Below are 22607 nucleotides of genomic sequence, written 5' to 3' on the forward strand. Positions count from 1 at the left end.
TATATATATATATATATATATATATATATATATATATATATATATATATATATATATATATATGCACATACACACACATATGTAAAAGTGTATATATAGTCATACACAGACTCCATAAAGAGATAGTATAATAGCAAAACAAGATTCTTGCGTTAATGTTGTGTGCCTCATTTCAGTTTATTTTATCATTTGTACATATTTTAGTCATATATATGTCTGTGTATATATATGTGTATGTGTATATATATATATATATATATATATATATATATATATGCACACACACACACACATGTATAAATATATAGGTATACATATATCTTTGTGTGTGGGTATGTATATGTACATACAAATGTGTGTATATATACATTTATTCATGTGTTTGTGTATATATATATATATATATATATATATATACACACACACACACACACATACATAGATGCACACTGTTATGTAGAGAATCAAATACTTCCCATTAAGATAGCTACGTAGAATAAATGTGATGTTGCTTACAGAAAATTAGTTAAATTTTAATTGCAAATGTTAATAGTTAAATAATGTTAGCCTTTTAATGTATATATATTATATATGTCCAGAATATGAATTATGAATTTTTAATAATTGTAAAAAAAAAATACAAATAAAAAATACAAAAATAGAAATAAAACCTACCAGCAAAAAGAAAAAAAATACATCAAACTCCTTTGACATCACAACCTTGACTATGTGTGCTATTACTTCTCTCTCTCTCTTTCTCTCTCCCTCTCCCTCTCTCTCTCTCATTCACAATCTGTCTGGCAGTGATCCAGAAGCAAAATAATCAAACTAATGTGGTGTATATTGTCGTATGACTTACATGAAATTTGAGCAATGTTCTGAACCTCCTCAGTACCTGTTTCAGCAACTTGTTTACATCCACCTGCTTTACTATAACCCACAACACCATCACTTTCTCAATCTTCATGGGTCTCAAACAAAAGATGAGTCCAAAATGTTTTTAAAAATCTCCACTCCCCACAGCACCTTAACATAATGAATTCTACAAACTCTACAATGACATTAGTATATATGTGTATATATATATATATATACAAGAATAATGATAAAATCAAATGTTGATATTTTGATATTTTGAAAGCATTTAATACACATGTCTCCAGTAGTTATGCAAGATAATTCTTACGTAATACCTTCCTGTGTCAATTTGAGTGAGGATAGTACTATTATGTAAGAATTATCTTGCATACTTACTGCAAAGATATATATATATATATATATATATATATATATATATATATATATATATATATAATGTGAGCTGCTGCTGGCTAAAGCAGTGAAACTCAAATAAATAAACTTTGCAGTCTATTTAAATAAAACACCTTGCACAAAATAACAACGGCTCAGGGAAGTCCATACCTTGCCATGATGGGAAATACTAGCTGATGGCTTAGTCATGGTGCTGATATTTTAAAGAGGCTGACACTCTTTGTAGAGATTTATAAAATCTACTGCAGAAACTTATAAGAGAGAGGCTTATGACACTCATAAAGACTTAAGACATCCACTGTGGAAACTTATGACATCCACTGTGGAAACTTATGACATCCATTGTGGAAACTTATGACATCCATTGTGGAGATTTGTGACATCCTCAGTGGAGACTTACAACATTCAGTGTGATTACTTGTGACATCCACTATAGATATTTATCACATCCCTCCACTGTAAACACTTATGATATTCACTTTAGTAAGACTTATGATGTCAGCTTCTGAGAAAAGTTATAATAACTATGTAGAGCATTAAGAGATCAATTGTAAATTTGTTTTATCTTCTTTCTCTCTTTCATTCCTTCTCTTTTGTTTCTGTCGTCCTCCACCTCTTTTTTTATTTCACACTAAAATCAAAGTTGATTTTTAAAATTTTAATTAATCGTTGCAAAAAACATACACACACACACACACACACACTTTTTATTACATGCATATTTTTAAAATAATGTTTTAGGTTTTAATATTTAGTAAACGCAATGATAAAATAAAATAGATTTTTAAAATAATACTATAGGTTTTAATACTTACTAAACACAATAAAATAAAATATATCTTAAAAATAATGTCTTAGGTTTTAATTTTTACTAAACACAATGATAAAATAAAACATATTTCTAAAATAATGTTATAGGTTTTAATTTTTATTAAACATAATAAAACTTACATGTTTCTAAAATAATGCTGTAGGTTTTAATTTTTACTAAACTCAATGATAAAACAAAAAAAAAAGGCTTTTAAAATAATGCTATTGGTTATAATTTTTATTAAACACAATAACAAAACCTATTTCTAAAATAATGCTATAGGTTGTAATTTACTAAGTTTTTTTTAAGTATTAATTTTATTTTTTTGTTAATACTAAACTGTTTTTCCCTAACTCTGATGTTTTTCTTAAAAGAAACTTACTTTTAAAATCAATAGAGAAAATTTGTTTTTCCTACTGATATATACATGTGTGTGCATATATATATATATATATATATATATATATATATATATATATATATATAGTCTTTTCCATTGGCAACAAATGCCCTGGTAAAAATTACACAAATAAATCTATTAATTACCAACAAGTTCAAGTAATGGTCATATATTGAAAGCTTTAGAGAAATTCTCTAATTTTAGTCTTGCTATTAAGCTTTTCCAAAAACTGATAATCCTATTTGGGATATTAATAATTTTATAAATAGCTTTTATGCCTTATTTTGCATGTGCATGCTATAATAGATAACATTTTTAAAAAACTAACAAAAAATATGGATAATATTTGCTACTAAAGAGTATTTTTTATAGAAATACTGCATGAAAACCACTAACCCATAACACAAAATTGCTCACATTGAAAGCTCTTACTAAAAAAATAATAATGATATACTTTGTTTTAAAAGAAATTATTCATCAATCAACCTTTTTTTTTTCTTCCTTTAGATTGTATAAAATTTGTTTTGATTCAAATATTAAGGTTTTGACGAATTGGTTAAGATGTATGTTTAAAAAGGGAGAAAGTAAGTCTGGGCTATTGTTTGAAAATTCTGAAAACTTTACTGACATAGGAAAATAGTCTGAGTCTTTTGTAAAGTTGTGGCAAAGCTTGGCAATATTTTTCTACAAGGAGAGAAAATTAATTTTTATCTCCAAATAATGAGAAAAGAAGGAGTGACTTAAATTAAATTGTTATGGTCTCGTTGCTATTAGATTGGAGTTAAAAATTATTGTGCTCTTATTCCTATCAGATCTGAGTTTCAAATTGTCATAGTTTTATTGGTACGAAATCTTGAGTTTATAATTATTATAGTCTTACTAGTGTTAGATCTGTGTAATTAATTGTCCTGCTGGTCTTATTGATGATATGAGATCTGAGTTTAAAACAAAAAAAAAAAAAAAAGTTGTCATGGTCTTATTTGAAATCAATCAAAATATGTTGCTATCCTTGATAAAGCTGATCGCTATTGCATTCTGTAATGTCATATTTTATGAACAAAGACATCACACTACATTATTAATCTGAATACCTAGGTGGGCAAACCGGTAATGAATGCTTGTGGCTAGAAGCACAGGTGCAAGAAATCGGCACCAAAGATACATATATATATTAATCTGAATCTGCAGATTTGTCTGATCTATATATCACCAAGGTGGGAAAATGGACAGAAGAAAAAGTGATGTTTGTAGCTGCCAGTGTTGCTGCTGCTGCTGCTACTTATACTACTACTACTATGACAGTTTCCATTGCTACTACTGCTGTTGTTCATTTGTCCGTTTAATCACTTCAAACCACATCAAACACCACAGCTTCATTTCATTTCATTTAATTTTTTTTTTTTTTTTTTTTTTCAAAACCAGACTTTGAAAAAAAACTTTTATTCATTAACGTATGATTTAATCACTGTCATTATCAGATTCACTACCACTGCTACTACAACCATCTTAAAACAATTCTCATTATTGACATCATTCTCATTGTCGCCTTCATGAACATCATCTACTCTTTAAAAGGAGAAATAAATTGTTAGTGTTTGCTCTGAGGATTACAAACAAAGCAAAAAAAAAAAAACAGAAAGAAAAAGAAAAAAAGGAAAGAGAATACTGTGCCTGGACCCTGTACATATTTGGGGTTTTTAGTTTTTTTTGTTTTTTTTAATCCTCACCCCTTTTTCTTCAAAACTTTGTTTGTTACCAACAAACTTTTTATACTGGGCTTTGATTTTGATAGATTCCAATATTTGAAAGTCTGGTTCATTGTCATTAACTGTAGCACTTGGTAGTATATGAAAGTTTTTACTATTCCTGTTGATATTATTGATAATTATAACAACTACCACTACCACCACTATCACTTATACTAGTTTGGGTAATTTATAGACTTTACATTTGATTTTTAATTGAAGGTAAACCTTTTTTTTTTAACACAATTAATGAGATGACTAATGAGATAATATTCCATCTTTAGAGAGTGTATATTTACATCTATACTGTTTCAATTAGTTTGATCTTCCTTCATTATGTGTCTTTTCTCTCAATGCCTACACAGTACCCCAGACTGGATGCTTACATGGTACCCCAGACTGGATGCCTACATGGTATTCCAGACGAGTACAGGGTACCCCAGACTGGATACCTATATGGTACTCCAGAGTGGATGCCTACATGGTACCCCAGACTGAATACAGACATGGTACCCCTGATTGAATACCTACATGGTACCTCAGACTGGATGTCTACAGGGTACCCCAGACTGGATACTTGCATGGTACCCCAGATTGAATACAAACATGGTACCCCTGATTGGATACCTACATGGTACCCCAGACTGGTTGCTTACATGGTACCTCAGACTGAGTTCAAACTTAAGCATCTTTATTTCTAAACTATGGAGAACTGTCCAGAAAATTATAATTATTTCACTAACAAAATTTTCTCTTGGATATTTAAACATTTGTCTTAAAAAACACTAGCTACTTTAACAAATAACAAATCAGTCAAGAACTGGCTGTCAGTAATTAAATTAAATTAAATTAAATCAAATTGATACAGTTAGTCCCTTCCCCTCCTCTTTTCTCCTTGATAATTTAATTTTTTTTGGCAAATAAATAAATAAATAGATAAATAATGATAATAATAATAATAATTTCTGGTTTTGGAAACAGTTTGGTAAAAGTTCTGCTGAGTCATCTGAAAATAAATACAAGACATTTAATTAAAATTAACCTCTCGTTATCTCATATTTGATATATAAAGCATTTTTTGTGATCATTGTAAATGCTTGGCTATGGCCATGTCCCAGCATTGCCTTAGCTCACTGGCAGAAACTTAATAAAGACGGCAGTAGCTAACATATAATGGTTAGCTCTGATAACCATATCATATTTATCATTAGTGAAAGCATGTGGCCTAGTAGTTTGGGTATGGTACTCGTGATCACACAATCAAGGTTTCAATTCTCAGACTGGTAATGCATTGTGTTCTTGAGCAAAACACTTCATTTCACATTGCTCTAGTCTACTCAGTTGTAAATGAGTAACTCTGCAATGAAGGGTGTTCTGTCCAGGGGGAGTGTTGACCTGCCTGCCTGCCAGCTTGCCTAGCCAGTACTGTGGTCAATATAATGAACTAAAAACTCTTAAAGATAGTGTTCCAGTTTGGCTGCAGTTCAATGACCAAAACTAGAGTGAGCCAAGAAATAAATCTTTTAAGAACAATTTAACATCCTTTCCCTAACACTAAAAATTCCATTGTCTCAGTTTACTTGCTGTTTTTCATTAGACAATTATAAACTCTGTTGGTTTCGACCGCTAATAATAATAATAATGATAATAATAATAATAATAACTAAAATAATAATAATGATGATGATTATTAAAATAATAAAAAGATGAATTAAAATAATAATGATAATAACAATAATTAAAATAATAATAATAACAATAATTAAAATAATGATAATAACTAAAATATAATAATGATGACGATAATAATTTCACATTTTGGCACAAGGCCAGAATAATAACAACAACAACAATAATAATAATATAATACATAAGCAAAACACAAAGACTTATGAATGTATATAATATACAGAAAATTGCTCTGCTAGGCACCACATGCAGCCTACATAGAACACTTTCAATACAGTAAAAATTAAAAAAACATCAAAACAAACCACTGCACATGCCCAAGGTACACACAGCCATGCCTGGTTGTGCAGTGAAGGCACACAATAAAGATAAGACCACCGAATAATAATAATAATAATAATAATAATAATAATAACAATAATAATAATAATAATAATAATAATAATAATAATAATAATAATGGTTTCAAATAATAGTGATATTGATAATAATCTTGTTATTGCATAATTGGAAAATTTTCTTAAAAAAGAACATTTGAATTAATCAAAAGGGTTTTTTATTTTTTTTCCAATCAGAAAGAAAATTCAGGTGTTAAGAATTACTCTACACTGAATATTCTTTTATTATAGGCTTTTGTCCCTCACCCCACCTTTTTTTTTTTTTTGGATGAGTTTTGGTAGGGCGTGGAAGTTGATAATTTTCTTTCTTTTTTTTTAATACCAACTTGCTCAAAAATGTTTGATTTGTGATAGGAAATGTTATGTAGATTTTTATGACAATAAAATTTTGTTACTTTAAACCTCCGTTTTTAATTTCTTTTTACAATTTTGCTGTGATTTTTTTTTTTTTTTTTTTTCATAAAAGTCTTCCAGCTTATTCTAATTGCTTTCATTGTCATTCCCCCCCTCTGCTCTTTATTCTGCTAAAAATGCATGGCCATCCAATGTCATAACTTGCTACAATTATTAATATTATTGCCTTTATAAATTGTTTTAATTTTGAGTGAGATATATTCAATTTTGGAGTTTTTTTAGAGGTGTGTGTTTGTGTGTATGTGTATATATATATATATATAGTATTCTGGGGAAGATGTGTAAGTATATATATATAAATGTTTGTGTTTGTGATATTGTTTTCAATATTTTTTAGTGTGATACTCTGTGTGTCTAATTCAGAATGTGTATGGGATATCATTTCAAGCATTTGTGTGTATGTGCGTGTGTCTGTGTGATATTGTTTCCTGAGTACAGATCTGGCTGTGTGGCTACATAGTTCTCTTCGCAACTGCTTAGTCCCAGGTTTGATTCTGTTGTGCTGCACTATGGCCCTTGCAAGTGACACCTGACAGATACGTACATGACAACACGTGGTTTAGTGTCTAAGGTATTCAGCTCACGATTGAAAGTTCCTGAGTTCAATTCCTGGCAACATGTTGTGCCTTTGAGCAAGACACTTCATTTCACGTTGCTCCAGTCCACTCAGCTGGCAAAAATGAGTAGTACCTGTATTTCAAAGGGCCAGCCTTGTCACACTCTGTGTCATGCTGATTCTCCCTGAGAACTACGTTAAAGGTATACGTGTCTGTGTAGTACTCAGCCACATGCATGTTAATTTCATGAGCATTTTATGATCACTGCTGCAGAAGACCGCAGACAAGCCAAGACAAGCCAGGAAGAACAGAGCTAACAACCCTGTAACAGGTGTTACCATTCCCTGTCCACACTGTCAAAGACTCTTTCAGGCGCAGATTGGCCTCACTAGCCATCTGCGGACCCACAAAAAAAGCCCACCCCCACCCCCGGATGACTAGATGGTCTTCATTGCATCGATGGACAAACCACACACATATACATATATATATTTATACACACACACACACATATATATATGACAGTTTTCCTTTGGTTTCTGTCTACCAAATCAATTCACAAGATGTTGGTCACTAACAAATACTTGCCCCAGGTGCTGTGAAGTGAGACTGAACTGAAGACCACATGGTTGGGAACCAAGCTACTTAGCCACACAGCCATGCCTGTGCAATATTTTTTCTACATTTGTATATGAGATATTGTTTTGAGTATTTGTGTATGTGGTGTGTGTTTGTGTATGACTGTGTGATATTATTCCTGATATTTAGAAGTGTCTGTGTAATACTGCAGCCAATAATAACAAGTATGTGATATTGTTTCAAATATTTATTAGTGTGTGTGATGTGGTTTTTCAATATTTATGTCTTTCTATATTGAACTGTCCTAAATAATTCACTGATATATCTCCGTCTATATAGATGGGGTGAAGGGCATGCATGACATTTTTCTTTCTGATATTTCAAAATAAATTACATATACTTTTAAAATTTATCAGTGAACTCTTTGTGATATTTAGAAACAGTTAACGATATATCTTTGATAATAAATGTAAGCAAGAAACACTTGAATTGATAATGAGAATGTAATCTGTTGCCTGTTTCTATATGATTTGCGTAGCATGTAACATCTATTTTAATGTCGTCCTACAATATCGTAAACATCCACAACTAGCATGAACCACTGGCTTGACTCATGCTACTTTGGTTGATATCTAAACTCTTCATGTTTACTATGTTGCAATATGCTCGGTGCATGTGAGAATGTTTGCATGTTTTGCTGTCGATTCTGTTTGAAAAGCTTGCACTGCATGCCATTTTATTCCAGGACAGACGACGAGTGTCTGCAAGAGCTGGCTATGAGGCGGTCATGGGCAGCACCTTCTTCAGCGACTGTTAACAGCTTGAAAAGAAACAGTCTGTCATCACATCATCTACACAGCTCCAGACTGAGCAGAGAACAAAATGGTAAAACCACATTTGAAGCCTATAAGAAGTTAATTACACCAGATTTTTATGGATCAAAGAAAGAGGTTATTTCAGAATGGTAACGTAAATTATTACTAACTATATGTATATTTTTTTTTTCTTACTAAGCGTTTTTCTTATTTTTAATAGTTTTTTTCTTTTTTTTAAATTTCTCTATATTTCTGTATTAAATATTTTGTCTTAGATTTCAGCAAGTAATATACCATATTCCAAGGTAAACAGTGGTGGTCTCTTTTTCCTGTTGTCTTATATTTATTTCAGGGTTTTAGTTGAACAAATCAACCCCAGTACTTTTTTCTTTTTGAAGTCTGGTACTTATGTTATCAGCTTCTCTTGCTACATTGCTAAATTAGAGGGATGTGAACAAACCAACACCAATTATCAAATAGTGCTGTGACTCACAAACATATATATATATATATATATATATATATATATATATATACATATCCAATTTTTAGGCTGTCTACACTCTTTGATTGTAGCTTTAACAGTGTACCATTGATGCAAGTCCCACAAAGTGCCTCTCTGATATTTAAAACTGCAAATATTACATAACTTTCCACATGGAACTTTTGCATGAACTGGCATTGAAGGCTGGGGTGGTACAGAAACAATTGTAACTGGTCAACTGAGATGTGATAAACTCTTTGTCTTCTTATTTGGATCACAGACAGACAGATAGATAGATAGATAGATAGATAGACAGACAGACAGACAGACAAACAGATAGATAGATAGATAGATAGATAGATAGATAGATAGATAGATAGACAGACAGAGTGAGAGATAGGATTGACTGCTTGACCCAAGGATTCAACTCAATTCCCCCAGATAAACTACAACAGTTACCGCTTAATACTCACCATTCCATTCTCATTGATAATGCCAAGTAGGAGCTGAAACTTCCCTTTTGTTACAGTCATAAATTTAATGTTCCTTCTTTCTTAATTAATAGCTCTTTCATGTATTATGCTTAGAATTGGACAATTAAAAAATTAACGTATTTTTACAAAGAGTAAATAAATCTTTCAAAGAAAAGGCTTTTTGGAGTGGGGGGGGGGGATTTCCAAAAAAAGACATATTTTTACTTTAAATTTTTATTATTCAAGTGTAAAGAAACTTAGCTTCATTTACAAATATAACAATAGAGTATTTATTGATAGGAATCTACTGTAGGGCTGATAACTGGAGGAGGATGTAGGGAGGGGCTAGATAGGGGTTCATCTATAAGAACTCAGATTCTGAAACAAAGCAAGCAATTTTAAATTTTAATAGTTTTCTGTGTATAATTCTGTCATTTAATTTTGTGAGATAATTAAGAGTCTAGATTGGAGGGTAGTAAATCTTTTCTTCGTTATTATTCAGAATCATTAAGGCATTAGACAAAAAAAGCATTTCTCTTTACATTCTGAGTTCAAATCCCACTAAAGTCAACTTCACCTTTTATCTTTTTGGGGTCGATAAAATAAGTATCTATCAAGCCCTGGGATTGATGCAATCATCCTACACAATCCCCCTAATATTGCAGGCCTTGTGTTAACATTTGAAGCAATTGTTACTAAACTAGTTGGGAACATAACTTTAAAAAAAGGGTCCTTACATTAAAATTACAAGTTTTAATTGAAAGATGAACACTTTAAAAATTAGAGATTTTGTATCATTAGAACCAGCGATGGGTTTCAGATAGGTTAGTATTAAAAAGAGAGTACATATAAGTGTTTCATTTAACTTCATGTACTCTATTTACTCACTACTGTGGATACCTGACACTGACTACCACCACTTTCTTTAGATTCTTGATTTTCTCTATGATATATCAAAAGGGATAAAGCAGAGCACCCCAACAAATTTTGTAACAAGCAGGAACTGCAATAAATTACAAACATCAATTCTCCTTTTTTTTTTTTTTTGATGGATATTTAACATTGTTGTTGGAATAAACATGAAATTTAATTTGGCTGTTGAATGGTTAGACTGTTGGCATGACACCTTTCTATAGAAGCTATGCTATATACAAAAACCATCAGAGTTGTTAATACCATAACAAAATAAATTGAATAGAATAAACACAATGCCTCGTCTGGGAATTGAAACCACGATCTAGCAATTGTGAGTGCAACACCCTAACCACTAAGCCAGGCACTCTCTCTCTCTCTCTCTCTCTCTCTCTCTCTCTCTGTATATATATATATATATATATATATATATATATATATATGCACTCTCTCTCTCTCTCTCTCTCTCTCTATATATATATATATATATATATATATATATATATATATATAGAGAGAGAGAGAGAGAGAGAGAGAGAGAGAGAGAGAGAGAGAATTTGAAATTTAATAGGATTTGTCGATAGTATCGATTCCCGTTTCCTATCAAAACTATTGGTCTTATGTCTAAATCAGAATTACATTCTTAATAAATAGAATAAAGAACCAGTGAAGAACTGCAGTCGATATAATTGCCAATAGGAATACACCAGAATGTTTAGCTTCGTAATATTTAGAATATGTTAAAGCAGTAAACAAAGATTAGTTATTTTATTTGCAGAACTAACTGTTGAGAACGTAAATAAAATGCCTTGAGATAATTAGAATGACCCACTGTGAATCTCAGCTCATTTCCTGCTGGTGTCTTTAAAATATTTATCATTAATGTAATGCGGTTTGCGGTTTATTCTTACCAATTTTCGGCCTTGTATTTAGTTCTTTCAATTTACGTTTTTTTTTTACATATGAAAACAAATGGGAGTAGAGGCAATAAGGGAGACAACTCTACCCTATTTTATGAACAATTTTCTGTTTGCCATGTAAATTATCTCCCTTCGAAAACTGTTTTTCTTTTTTATCTTCTCCATTTATTTACTTATTTTTCAAATTTCTTAACGGAATGTGCATGTGTAAACAAACAAATTAATTAGTAATCAATATATGTACCTCTTATTTCTGTTTTGCATGAAAGAACTAATATAACAATAACTGTTCGCCTTGTTTGTCATTCTTTTTCTTTTGCATATCTTACCTTTATTTTCTTTTCTGATCATAAATGAATTTATGAGGGAAAATTCAGTTTTCTTTCTATTGTGTGTGTGTGTGTGTGTGTGTGTGATTTTATCGCTGTATTTACCAGACTATCAGATGTTGTTATACACCACTGATCACAATGTGCTTCCTTGCATTAGTGTAACTTTCAAATGATGGACCAGAACAACATGAAATAAAGTGTTTTGATCAAGAGTACAATGCATTGCTGGTCCAGGAATCAAAGCCACAATCTTGCTACCATGTGTGCAATACCCTTACCACTAGGCTATGCACCTTATCATCATCATCATTATCATCATCATCATTATCATCATCATTTAACATGCTGGCATATACATGTCCATACTGGCATCTATATATATGTATGTATATGCGTGTGCTTGTGTGAGTGAGTTCATATTTTCCCTTTGTCTTTACATGTGTTAGCTGATGGCAGATATAGATCACACTGTTCAGCCCACTGTAAAAGCATGCCCAGGTCTCTTGACTCGATGTCAATCTGTGTAAACAAAAGGTAGCATTTGTTTCTAGTTCTCTGTATAACCGAGTTCAGGCTGTTTGTTGTTCAGTAGACTGGACGATTAACACCTTGCTTAGAAACAGGTGAGGGTTGCCAGCAGCAAGAGCACAGAAGACTGCTCTGTTGTAGTCTCATCAGGAAAAAGTAGATTTTAAATTATGCATGTGTGTGTGTGTGTGTGTGTGTGTGTGTGTGTATGATGTACATTGTATGCATTCACACTCACATACAAACAAATAGTGACTAGCACAGGACCACTGCTGTTTCATTCCTGAGGAATTCATCAGGCTCTCTAGTGGAACCATCAACCACACACACACACACACACACACACACACACACACACACACACACACACACACACAGAGTCAATGACAAAATGTCTTCATAACAAAGCACCATAAGCTTAAACATTTGGCTGTTGTTAGTTGATGTGAAATCATTTTCATGTTTGATTTGTCTAAATTTCATTCCCTTGAAATTATTTCTACTTATCAAAGTCCAATTTCTTGTACACTAATTACAAAAGAATGTTTGTTTCTAAAGTTTTTTTACACCTCTTTAACCATCACAGTGGAGGCGCAATAGCCCAGTGGTTAGGGCAGCGGACTCGCGGTCATAAGATCGCGGTTTCGATTCCCAGACCGGGCGTTGTGAGTGTTTATTGAGCGAAAACACCTAAAGCTCCACGAGGCTCCAGCAGGGGATGGTGGCGAATCCTGCTGTACCCTTCCACCACAACTTTCTGTCATTCTTACTTCAACCACCACCAACAACCACCACCACCACAGTTAAAGTTGTGATAGAGCACCATCACACCATCACACCATCACACCTTTGTAAAGTAACCTGAAACTCGTTAGAACAATTCCAGCTAAACATAGCTTTGATGCCTTAGACAGACGAAAGAACAGAACAACCTAACAGCAATAGGTGCTATGTTGTGCTAAATAAAGAATTTTGTTTCTCCTTCTATCAATTGTTTTAGGGAGACGATGGCCCCAAGTACCATGAATGAAAGTATGAAAGCAAGAGAACAGAATCATGACAGTGCTTTCGAGTCATACAGGAAAGATAGTACTGGGAAAATACTTACATCTTTTGGCCAATCAGATGGAAACTTGAAACACAACAAACTGGAAACAGACCACGAAAAATTAGAAAAGTATGTTTTGCTTATATTTGTGCAATGTTCGTTTTAATTCTATCGTTTATGCAGTGTTTGCTCTGATTGTCTCACTGATATCATTATTATTATTATCATTATTATTATTATTATTATGATAACTTATGCTAAACTGCAGCCGGTTGTGGGCTTCTTTTTTTTTTTTTTTTGTGATTAATTTTTGTGTCCATATGTTCTAGCATTCTGCTTGTCTCAGCTGTGATTAATTGGCTTCAGTATGGAATTGTAGTGCCATGCCACAATCTTGCTCAATATTAGAGTCTGCTTGCATTTTTGTCCTGTTATCATGTGCACTATGTCATGCAGGGGAGAAACATAAAAGCAGATAGGTCAATATATAAAGCAATCAGGTAGACATAGCTGTCAGATAAATATATATATACACACAGTTCAGATAGATATAGTAATGAGGTAGATGTATTGAAGAAGAGAATGTTATATCGATTTTCAGTATGTAGTTGTATAAAGTAACAGTCCTCATGCAGCATGTAAGTTTTACCTACACACACGTGTGACATTTTTTCACCTTCAAAAACAGTGAGCAGTCACCATATTTTTCTTATACCTACCATCTCTGAAGAGCGTGTGGTATTACTTAACCATGCTGTTCTCTAGTTTCTGGTTATTTAATACCTAGCATGAAACCAATTGGTAAGACCAGCTGAAATGGATCAATAATACTGTAAACTTTGATTTATATATATATATATATATTTATATATATATATATATATATACACACACACACACACACACACACACACACACACAACACACACACACACACACACACACACGCACACACACACGCACACACACTCTGATGTTTATTTCAACCAAACATTTACAATAGATTTTTAGTTCTATGCAAAGTCAAATGTCAATGCATCTAATTTATTGCTTCATTAAGTACAAAAATATATTTGATATTTCACTAAATTATGCACAAAGTTTGTCGTGTTCTTATTGCTTGAAGCTTTTTTTTCTTTTTGAAATACCAAATCTAACTTTATTTTGTATCTGATCAAAATGATTTCCTGTGTGGTTCATAAACTATGGTGTTGTTAAAATCCTTATTCTGTTCTTGCTAAAGGGTGCCTCATTTCCAATTTGTTAGAAGTAAATGCCTACCATCAGTTATAAAGGGCAACTCTGTTAAAATGTTTCCTCACAACAAACTGACGTTTTTCCCAAGACAGGCTGTGGCTAATTTTCTCCAAATCTATTTCACATTGATAGCAACCCCTTGGTGTCTTTCCTTATTATCCCCTAAGATTTCATGGTTCAAATTTGCCAAAGTCATCTTCCAAAGAGTCCCCAGCTTCTGTAGAGAATAATAAATATGCATTTATTGAAGCCACAGTACTCAAGTAGTTCTCCATACTTTTAGTTTTATCCTACTTTACATAACCTGTTGACAACTTTTTTTAAGTCATTTTTTTTTTTCAATAAATACTTCATAGATGTCATATCCATTTCTTTTAGTTGCTTTTTGTTATTTAATTTTTGTTGTATTTACTTCAACTCCCTCGGCAGGAAATATTTAACTACTAGTTTTGTACTTTAATAACCCTTTTAATGTGGAAATCAGATATATCCACTCAAAACTTCGTTATCCTTAATTGTAGAAAGCAGTTTTATAAACCAATCTATTTTTTGTTGAGGAATATCAAACATTTCGAGTAAAGTGACATATTTCTTTCATGTGATCAACATGAAGTTGATATGAAAGGATGATGTTGTTTTACTCTTATAATAACTATGTAAGTAGTCTTACCTACAGAATGCTAGAATAAGTTCCACTTTTAATTTAATTAGACTTATAAAAAAATAATCTTTTTAGTCTGTAATAATTTTATAAGTACTTTGAGCTGAGCTGAATAATACAAAGAGAATTTATAATTCTTGTTTACTGGAAGTGTTTTTTTTTTTTTATCATTTTCCCTTCAAGACTTAAATTAGCAACTATAGTTTTAAATTGTGTGTGTGTGTGTATATATATATATATATAAATATATATATATATATATATATATATATATAGTAATGGTAAGACAACAAAAGAATGAAAGAGACCTTGATATTATGTAAATAGAGGAATTTATCTGTAATATAATATGTAACAATTATTTGGTTGCCATAATAAAACTCTGAGTTTCGGATACTGGGGCGGAAACCTGCACCGGCATCTCTTCAGTTATCAAGGCAATCAAAATATGCTATTGAAGGATTTTTTCATAGCATATTTGATTGCCTCGATATAATTGAAGAGATGCCGGTGCAGGTTTCCGCCCCGACATCCAAAACTTGGAGTTTTATTATGGCAACCAAATAATTGTCACATATTATATGTGACAAGATATGTATGTATATGTATGATGTATATATATGAGGCATTTGCTTGTGTTTACCTGTAGAAATGCAAAGTGTTCAATACACGTTACTAGAATTGTGTACTAGTAAATAAAAGATTATTTCCTCGTCGTATCTGAAGATTTTTGTGTAGTTGACATTTTAGTGTGAGCAATATTCTAAGTACTTAATGGATACAGTAGCCAAAATGCTTAAAACCTATTCCCTCTGGCAGTGAGACCCTGTCTATGGAAGAAGTGCTGTCTCAACTACAAGCTGAGCTAGACATGACTCTCTTGGAGCTGTCAGAAATGGATGCCGAGAAGGAAGCAGCCAACATCACAACAAATGGTGACACCGAAACTGCTGAAGGGGACCAGCCCGACGATGAGAGTGACACCCCACTTTTAGAAACTCGTTCCCAACCTGTTAATGATAGTAAGGATAATGTGGAAAGTGAGCCCAAAGAAGTGCTCTCGCTTTGTTCTCCTACAGCTTCTTCTGGCAGTGCTTCGACCCCAGATACAGTAATAGATGGGTAAGATTCACTGATGCTTGCTGCCTGCTCTTTAGATTAAGAAAAACTCAAGGGAGGTCACTCTAGAAAGCATGTTTGTTTTCTTCCTATTTCTACAGACGTTATTTACATATATATATATATATATATATATTGCATGATAGTTTTCTCCAGTTAAACTATTATTGAAATGATAACCAGTGTAATTTGAATGTTATTCACTAATATGAGCCAATCCTATCAACCTTTTATCTAATCCAGATTTCTTAATTCTTTAAACTAAACCGTATTTTTGTTTCACAATTTTTTCATAATTATGTATTTACTGTAACTAATGTTCATAATAGATGTTCCAAAAATCTAAATTTTAAAATGGAAAAAAATTTTAATTAGAAAGACATGTAATGTAAAATAGACTATTACGTTTTAATTTCACAATCGTTTGGATAAAAGCAGAAAGTATTTAATTTAACAACACTTTAATGTCGTAATCTATTTGTAACCAACATATGAAAATAATCTAAGAGAAATCAACATTATGTAGCAGAAGTCAACATTATCAGGATTTGTCAAGCAGTATATTTATATCCAGTGTAAAATATTTTAGAAAATAGAAAGTTTCCTTCACAACCATGTGATCACAGGTTCAATCCTTTTGTGTGGCACCTTGGACAAATATCTTCTGTAGCTTTGAGTTGACCAGACAGGACAGAAGCAAGTTGACTTTTTTTTTTTTGTCTTTGTTGAATATAATAAGTTTGAAGGCAAAATACTTGCACCATTGATGAAGTTGGTTAAAATTCTCTGAGGCAGTAACTTGGTATGGCTTGCAGTCCAGTGGCTAAAATCAGTAAAAAAAAATGAATGAAATAAAATAAAATATAAATATCATAATTGTACCAAGTAATCCTTCAGATTCTGTCTTTTATTCATTGCATTATGGCCATGCTGGGGCATTGCCTTGAAAGGTTTAGTCAAACAAATTGACCCCAGTACTTATTTTTTAAGCCTGGTAACTTATCCTTTAGGCCTCTTTTTGCCGAACTGCTAAGTTACAGGGACAAAACAAACCAACACCAGTGGTGGTGGGGATAAACACACACACATATATGATGGGTGTCTTTTAGTTTCTGTCTACTAAATCCACACAAGGTTTTGGTTCGCCCAGGGCTATTATAGAAGATACTTGCTCAAGCTGCTGTGCATTTGTACTGAACCCAAGATGTCATGGTTGGGAAGCAAACTTCTTAACCACCGAGCCACACCTGCACTTGTACAATATTTAAATCTGTTCTTCACCCTTTTTTTAAAAATTTTATTCTCCCCCCCCCCTCCTTCCATTCTTTAAAACTAAACAAAATCTTCCTTCGTTTTTGAACTTTGAACAATGAAACTATTTTTTCTTTCTTTTTTCATTATCTGTGTTTTATCTCTTTTTCTTATCTACCTGCAAACACCTGTATTATTTATTGCATGTCAGCACGTCCACCTTCATAAGTTACTCTACTCCTTTTTTTGGATTGTTGCTTGTGACATCTCTTTTAACTTCCATATTTCTTCGTGTGTGTGATTGTGTGCTTGTATGAGCAATAAACAGAGATAGAATATTAGCACACATGTGTGTGTGTTAGCCTGTGTCAGTGTGAGTGGGTGTATTATTACATATCTTGTTGATGTTTCTACTAAATGCATGCTTCTTTCTGAGAATGCTGCTTCTGTTAGCAATATTTTGTTATGTTTCTTTGCTAGAAATTTCTCTTTAATAATACAGTATTGAATGTTATAACTCAGCATATTGAATGTAATAATTTAATGTACACACATATATATATATATATTTTTTTTTTAAACTGTGGAGCTCAAAGAACATAAATCTCTAAATAATAGCATGTAAATATTGGGGTGAAGACCCCTTTTGGGGGAGTGGGGGATAGAAAACGTCAAAAGCTGTTATAAAGGGCAGCTTAAAGCCTTCAAATCACACTCTTTCTTTAACCCTTTAGCATTCAGATTATTTTGTCAAATGTAATGCTTATTTATTCCCATTGTTTTGAGTTAATCATGCATTGTCTTGTAGCTTTGAGATTTCAATGATGTGATTGTTTGTTTTTAGAATGACATTGTTGGGTAGGTGTGAGAGGTCAGTTCTGACCAATTTGAGTGTAAAACGGGGAATATTTGAACTGGACATGACCAGTTTAAAAGGTTATCCTAGATACATATGGGGCTGAATAAAAAACAGGATGGTCATGGCTGGAAAAATTTTGATCACAATAACTGAAATTAACAATAACAACAATGACAACATTGGTTGTAAATATATATTTACTGCCAGGAAAGAGTACCGTTTGTATAGTTGTTTCATAAAAACAATAATAATAATATCACTTAGTCACATCTTTTCGCAATGTCTTAGTCTATGTAATTATCTCATTATCTAATTAATTATAGACGTATAGACTTATAATTATAACACAGCTAATAAGATTACGAGAGAGCATTAACCTTATTTTTAGAGATGAGCTTTATTCCAATATTTACATTTTCACTATATTTCTTCTATTGCTTTTGTCTTTGATTGTTGTCAAATGGTATCAGGAACCACCCTGAATGTGTACAAAATACCAGACTAAAATTGAAATAGTAGATGGAAACTGAAAGAAACCTGATGTGTGTGTGTGTGTGAGAGAGAGTATATGTATATTTATACACATATACATACACACACACACACACACAGAGTCTTTGTGTGTTTGTTCCTTGCCACTGCTTGATAATTAATTGGTGTTAGTTTGTTTATGTGCCTGCATCTTAGCAATTAGGCAAAAGGGACTGATAGAATAATTACCACGCTTTAAAAAAGTAAGTACTAGGGTCACTTTGTTCAACTAAACCCTTCATGGCAATGCCCCAGCATGTCCACGATCCAGTATCTGAAACACAATTATAAATATGGTTGTCATACTTAACCCTTTTGTTACCATATTTCTGCTAACACATGCTGGCTTTTTTCAAAGAATTTTGTAAAATCACTTTCTCATTATTAAGCTGGTGTCTGGAACAAATTCGCATAAAATTTTGAGGGAAGATTATAATTTAGATCACTTTAAAACAGTGAGTGTGTGTCATAGATCCAAAGGCAGTTTCAGGCAGACTGGTATCAAAAGGGTTAAAACGTGTTGAAAACGGTATAAAGAACCAAGATGAAATGTAGAAAACTATATTTATTTCTAAATATAAATATATACATGTAACTAACAATAGGAATCCAGATTTCAGAGTCTCCAGGAATAGGACTTTACTGTTTCAGAGCACACATCAAATATATCACATTCTATCACATCTGCATCGATTTGACAGTCAACATAGACAAACTGTTCAAGTATGTTCTTTTGAGTGATACAAAATATATGTGAATACACAACAGCATTTACTCCTTTGTGAGTATTTCACAATTATATTAGTATTTCTTCTACTTAATTACTTTATGTCTATATTGTTATATTCCAGGAATATGGACGGCAAACACACTATTCTGGCAACTGCTAAAGGAGTGTTTGGGTATGACGGTGGAATTCTAGAATCAAAAGTAACAGGTTTGTTTCAACATTGTCAATTTTTTTCTTTTATCCTTACTAATATCTTTGAACATAATCATTTCTATTTACATGTCTTCTGTTATATGGCTATCATCCATTTATCCTCCCCCTTTATCTCTCTCTCTCTCTCTCTCTCTCTATATATATATATATATATATCATCATTTAGCATCTGCTTTCCATGTTGGCATGGGTTAGACGGTTTGACTGAAACTGGTTAAACCAGAGAGCTGTACCAGGTTACAGTCTGTAGAGTGGTTGGTGTTAAGAAGGGCATCCAGTGGTAAAAACCCTGCAAAACAGACACAGAGGCCTGGGATAGTCTTCTATCTGGCTGGCTCCTGTCAACCATCCTATTCATGCATGCATGGAGGACGGACGTTAAATGATGATGATGATGATACATATATATATATATATATCAATATATATGATGGACTCTCCCATCGAAGGCAATATACGAGCATTCAGCTTTTGCCAAAGGACCTACACAAACGATTGGTTTATAGTGATCAAATGTATGTACTGTGCATTAGCTCAATCCTTCCATCAGTTTGACATTGCCTGAACAGATGTACAGGGTACCATGCATCAGGTGTTGAAGTGATCACAGAGCAACATGAGATGAAGTTTGCTTAAGAACACAACACACCACCCGGTTTAGGAATTGAAACCATGATCTCGTGATCGTGAGTGTAACACCCTAACCACTTGGCCATACACACACGCATGCACAACTAATCTTAGTAATTTGTGTGAATGTTCTTTTACAGGGGTGAGTATCTTCATACCGAAAGGTGCTCTACCAGAAGGAGCTGATCAAGAGATTTACTTCAATGTGTGCCAAGACAACAGCATTCTCCCACCTCTCGATAAAGAAAAAGGTTGGTAACCAAAATAAAATAATATTCTTCTTTTTTTTCAACATGTTATTTATCTGGTAAATAACTTTAACTGAGACAAAGTGCTGAAAATGGAATAACAGTATTGTATGAGAAGTATTTGAAGTCATCTGAAAGAGATACAAAAACTGTTCGATTTGGTTGATGGAAACCTGAAAGAAGCCCATCGATAATGTGTGACTTTGTGTTTGTTCTCAATCACCACTTGACAACTGATGTTAGTCTGTTTACATCCCTGTAACTTAGCAGTTCAGCAAAAAGAAACCAATTGACCAATAGAATAAGTAGCAGATTTTAAGAAATAAGTACAGGAGTTGATTTGTTCAACTAAACCCTTGCAGGCAGGGTCTTAGCATGGCTGCAATCAAGTGAAAAATACAAAAATAAAGCTGGGTCCGAGCAGACAATGCTGAATCTCATACATAGATAGGTCCCAAATGTAGCCAAGTCACATTTCAATCTGTTAATCTCTCTCTCTCTCTCTCTCACTCTTGCTTTCTTTCTAATTATTTTACAGGTGAAACCCTACTGAGTCCCCTGGTGATGTGTGGTCCACATGGACTGAAATTCAATCAGCCTGTTGAACTACGTCTGCCCCATTGTGCTTCTGTTAACCCCGACAGCTGGTCCTTTGCTCTCAAATCAAGTGATTCTCCTACAGGTATCATCATCATCATCATTATCGTTTTGTCCTTTAGAAATGTTCTAGAATGTCTGTGTGTTTAACAGGTTCACTTGCAACCATGTGGTTCTAGGTTCAGTTCCACTGCACAGCACCATGAGCTGGTGTCTTCTACTTTAGCCCTGGGCTGACCATTACTTTGCCAATGAATTTGTTAAATGGAAACTGTGGAAGCTCAGCATGTGTGTGTTTGTTTGTTTGTCTACCCCACTGCTTGACAGTGTTGGTTTGTTTACATCCTTGTAGCTTAGCCATTTGACAAAATAGATTGATAGAGTAAGTAATGGGATCAATTTGGTGTTGTATAAGAGTCAACATGAGGGGTACCTGGCCATAAATCACTCCCTCAGAAAAGTCCTGTCCAGCCATGCCAGTCAAGAAAAATGGGCATAAAAATGGTCGTAGCACTATCCCAGGAAAGGAATTTATGAGCCAACAAGAGAACCTTTAAATATTCAACCTGCTAGAGATAGCCGCTAAATCTACATCAGACCACACCCAACTTGCTTGGAAAAGAAAAAAACACATTCAACCTGCTAGAGATAACAGTCAAATCTCCCTCAAACCACACCCAGCTCTCTTGGGAAAGAAAAATAATCCATTCAACTAGCTAGAGATAACAGCCAAATTTCCCTCAAACTGGACCCAAATCTCTTGGGAAAGAAAAGAACACATAGGATAATGTCTTGACATACTCTTACAAAGACGAGATGGCCACAGCTGGAATGTCTGTCTTTCCCAATGAGACAATGGTTGTTGTAAAGTTTGAACTTACAACAATGTGGTCAATAGTTTAGAATCTTTGCAGCAACAGCAGCTTTGCTTACATAATAAATAGATTTTAATCACTAAATAAACGATGAGTGTTGGTTTAATTTCTAAATTACTGAGTTAATTTTGGTCTCTTTAAACAAAATAGATCACATGAGTGTTGGTTTTGACTGTTTAAACTGAATAATAGATCTGGCTGATGTTGGGCTTCAGTGATTATCACAGTTGCTTGATCGTCAGAACTACTACTACAATGC

General features: G+C 33.0%; 1 protein-coding gene across 32 annotated transcripts in view; it reads left to right on the forward strand.

Annotated features, from left to right (window-relative positions):
* LOC106883544 (tight junction protein 1) overlaps window positions 1–22607 on the forward strand; it is a 589197-nt gene that overhangs the window by 558687 nt on the left and 7903 nt on the right. For 13 of the 32 annotated variants that reach the window (XM_089340327.1, XM_089340320.1, XM_089340329.1 and 10 more), the window contains 6 exons: window positions 8611–8829; window positions 13330–13506; window positions 16115–16417; window positions 19907–19992; window positions 20769–20879; window positions 21415–21558. In XM_089340327.1, the coding sequence (XP_089196453.1) occupies window positions 8611–8829; window positions 13330–13506; window positions 16115–16417; window positions 19907–19992; window positions 20769–20879; window positions 21415–21558 (1040 nt within the window). The remainder of the gene's footprint in view (window positions 1–8610; window positions 8830–13329; window positions 13507–16114; window positions 16418–19906; window positions 19993–20768; window positions 20880–21414; window positions 21559–22607) is intronic. The other 19 variants (XM_089340345.1, XM_089340324.1, XM_089340339.1 and 16 more) reach the window with 3 other exon arrangements.

Source organism: Octopus bimaculoides, chromosome 23 (genome assembly GCF_046866305.1).
Source record: "Octopus bimaculoides isolate indiv1 chromosome 23, ASM4686630v1, whole genome shotgun sequence".
In the NCBI taxonomy this organism is placed as follows: Eukaryota; Metazoa; Mollusca; class Cephalopoda; order Octopoda; family Octopodidae; genus Octopus; species Octopus bimaculoides.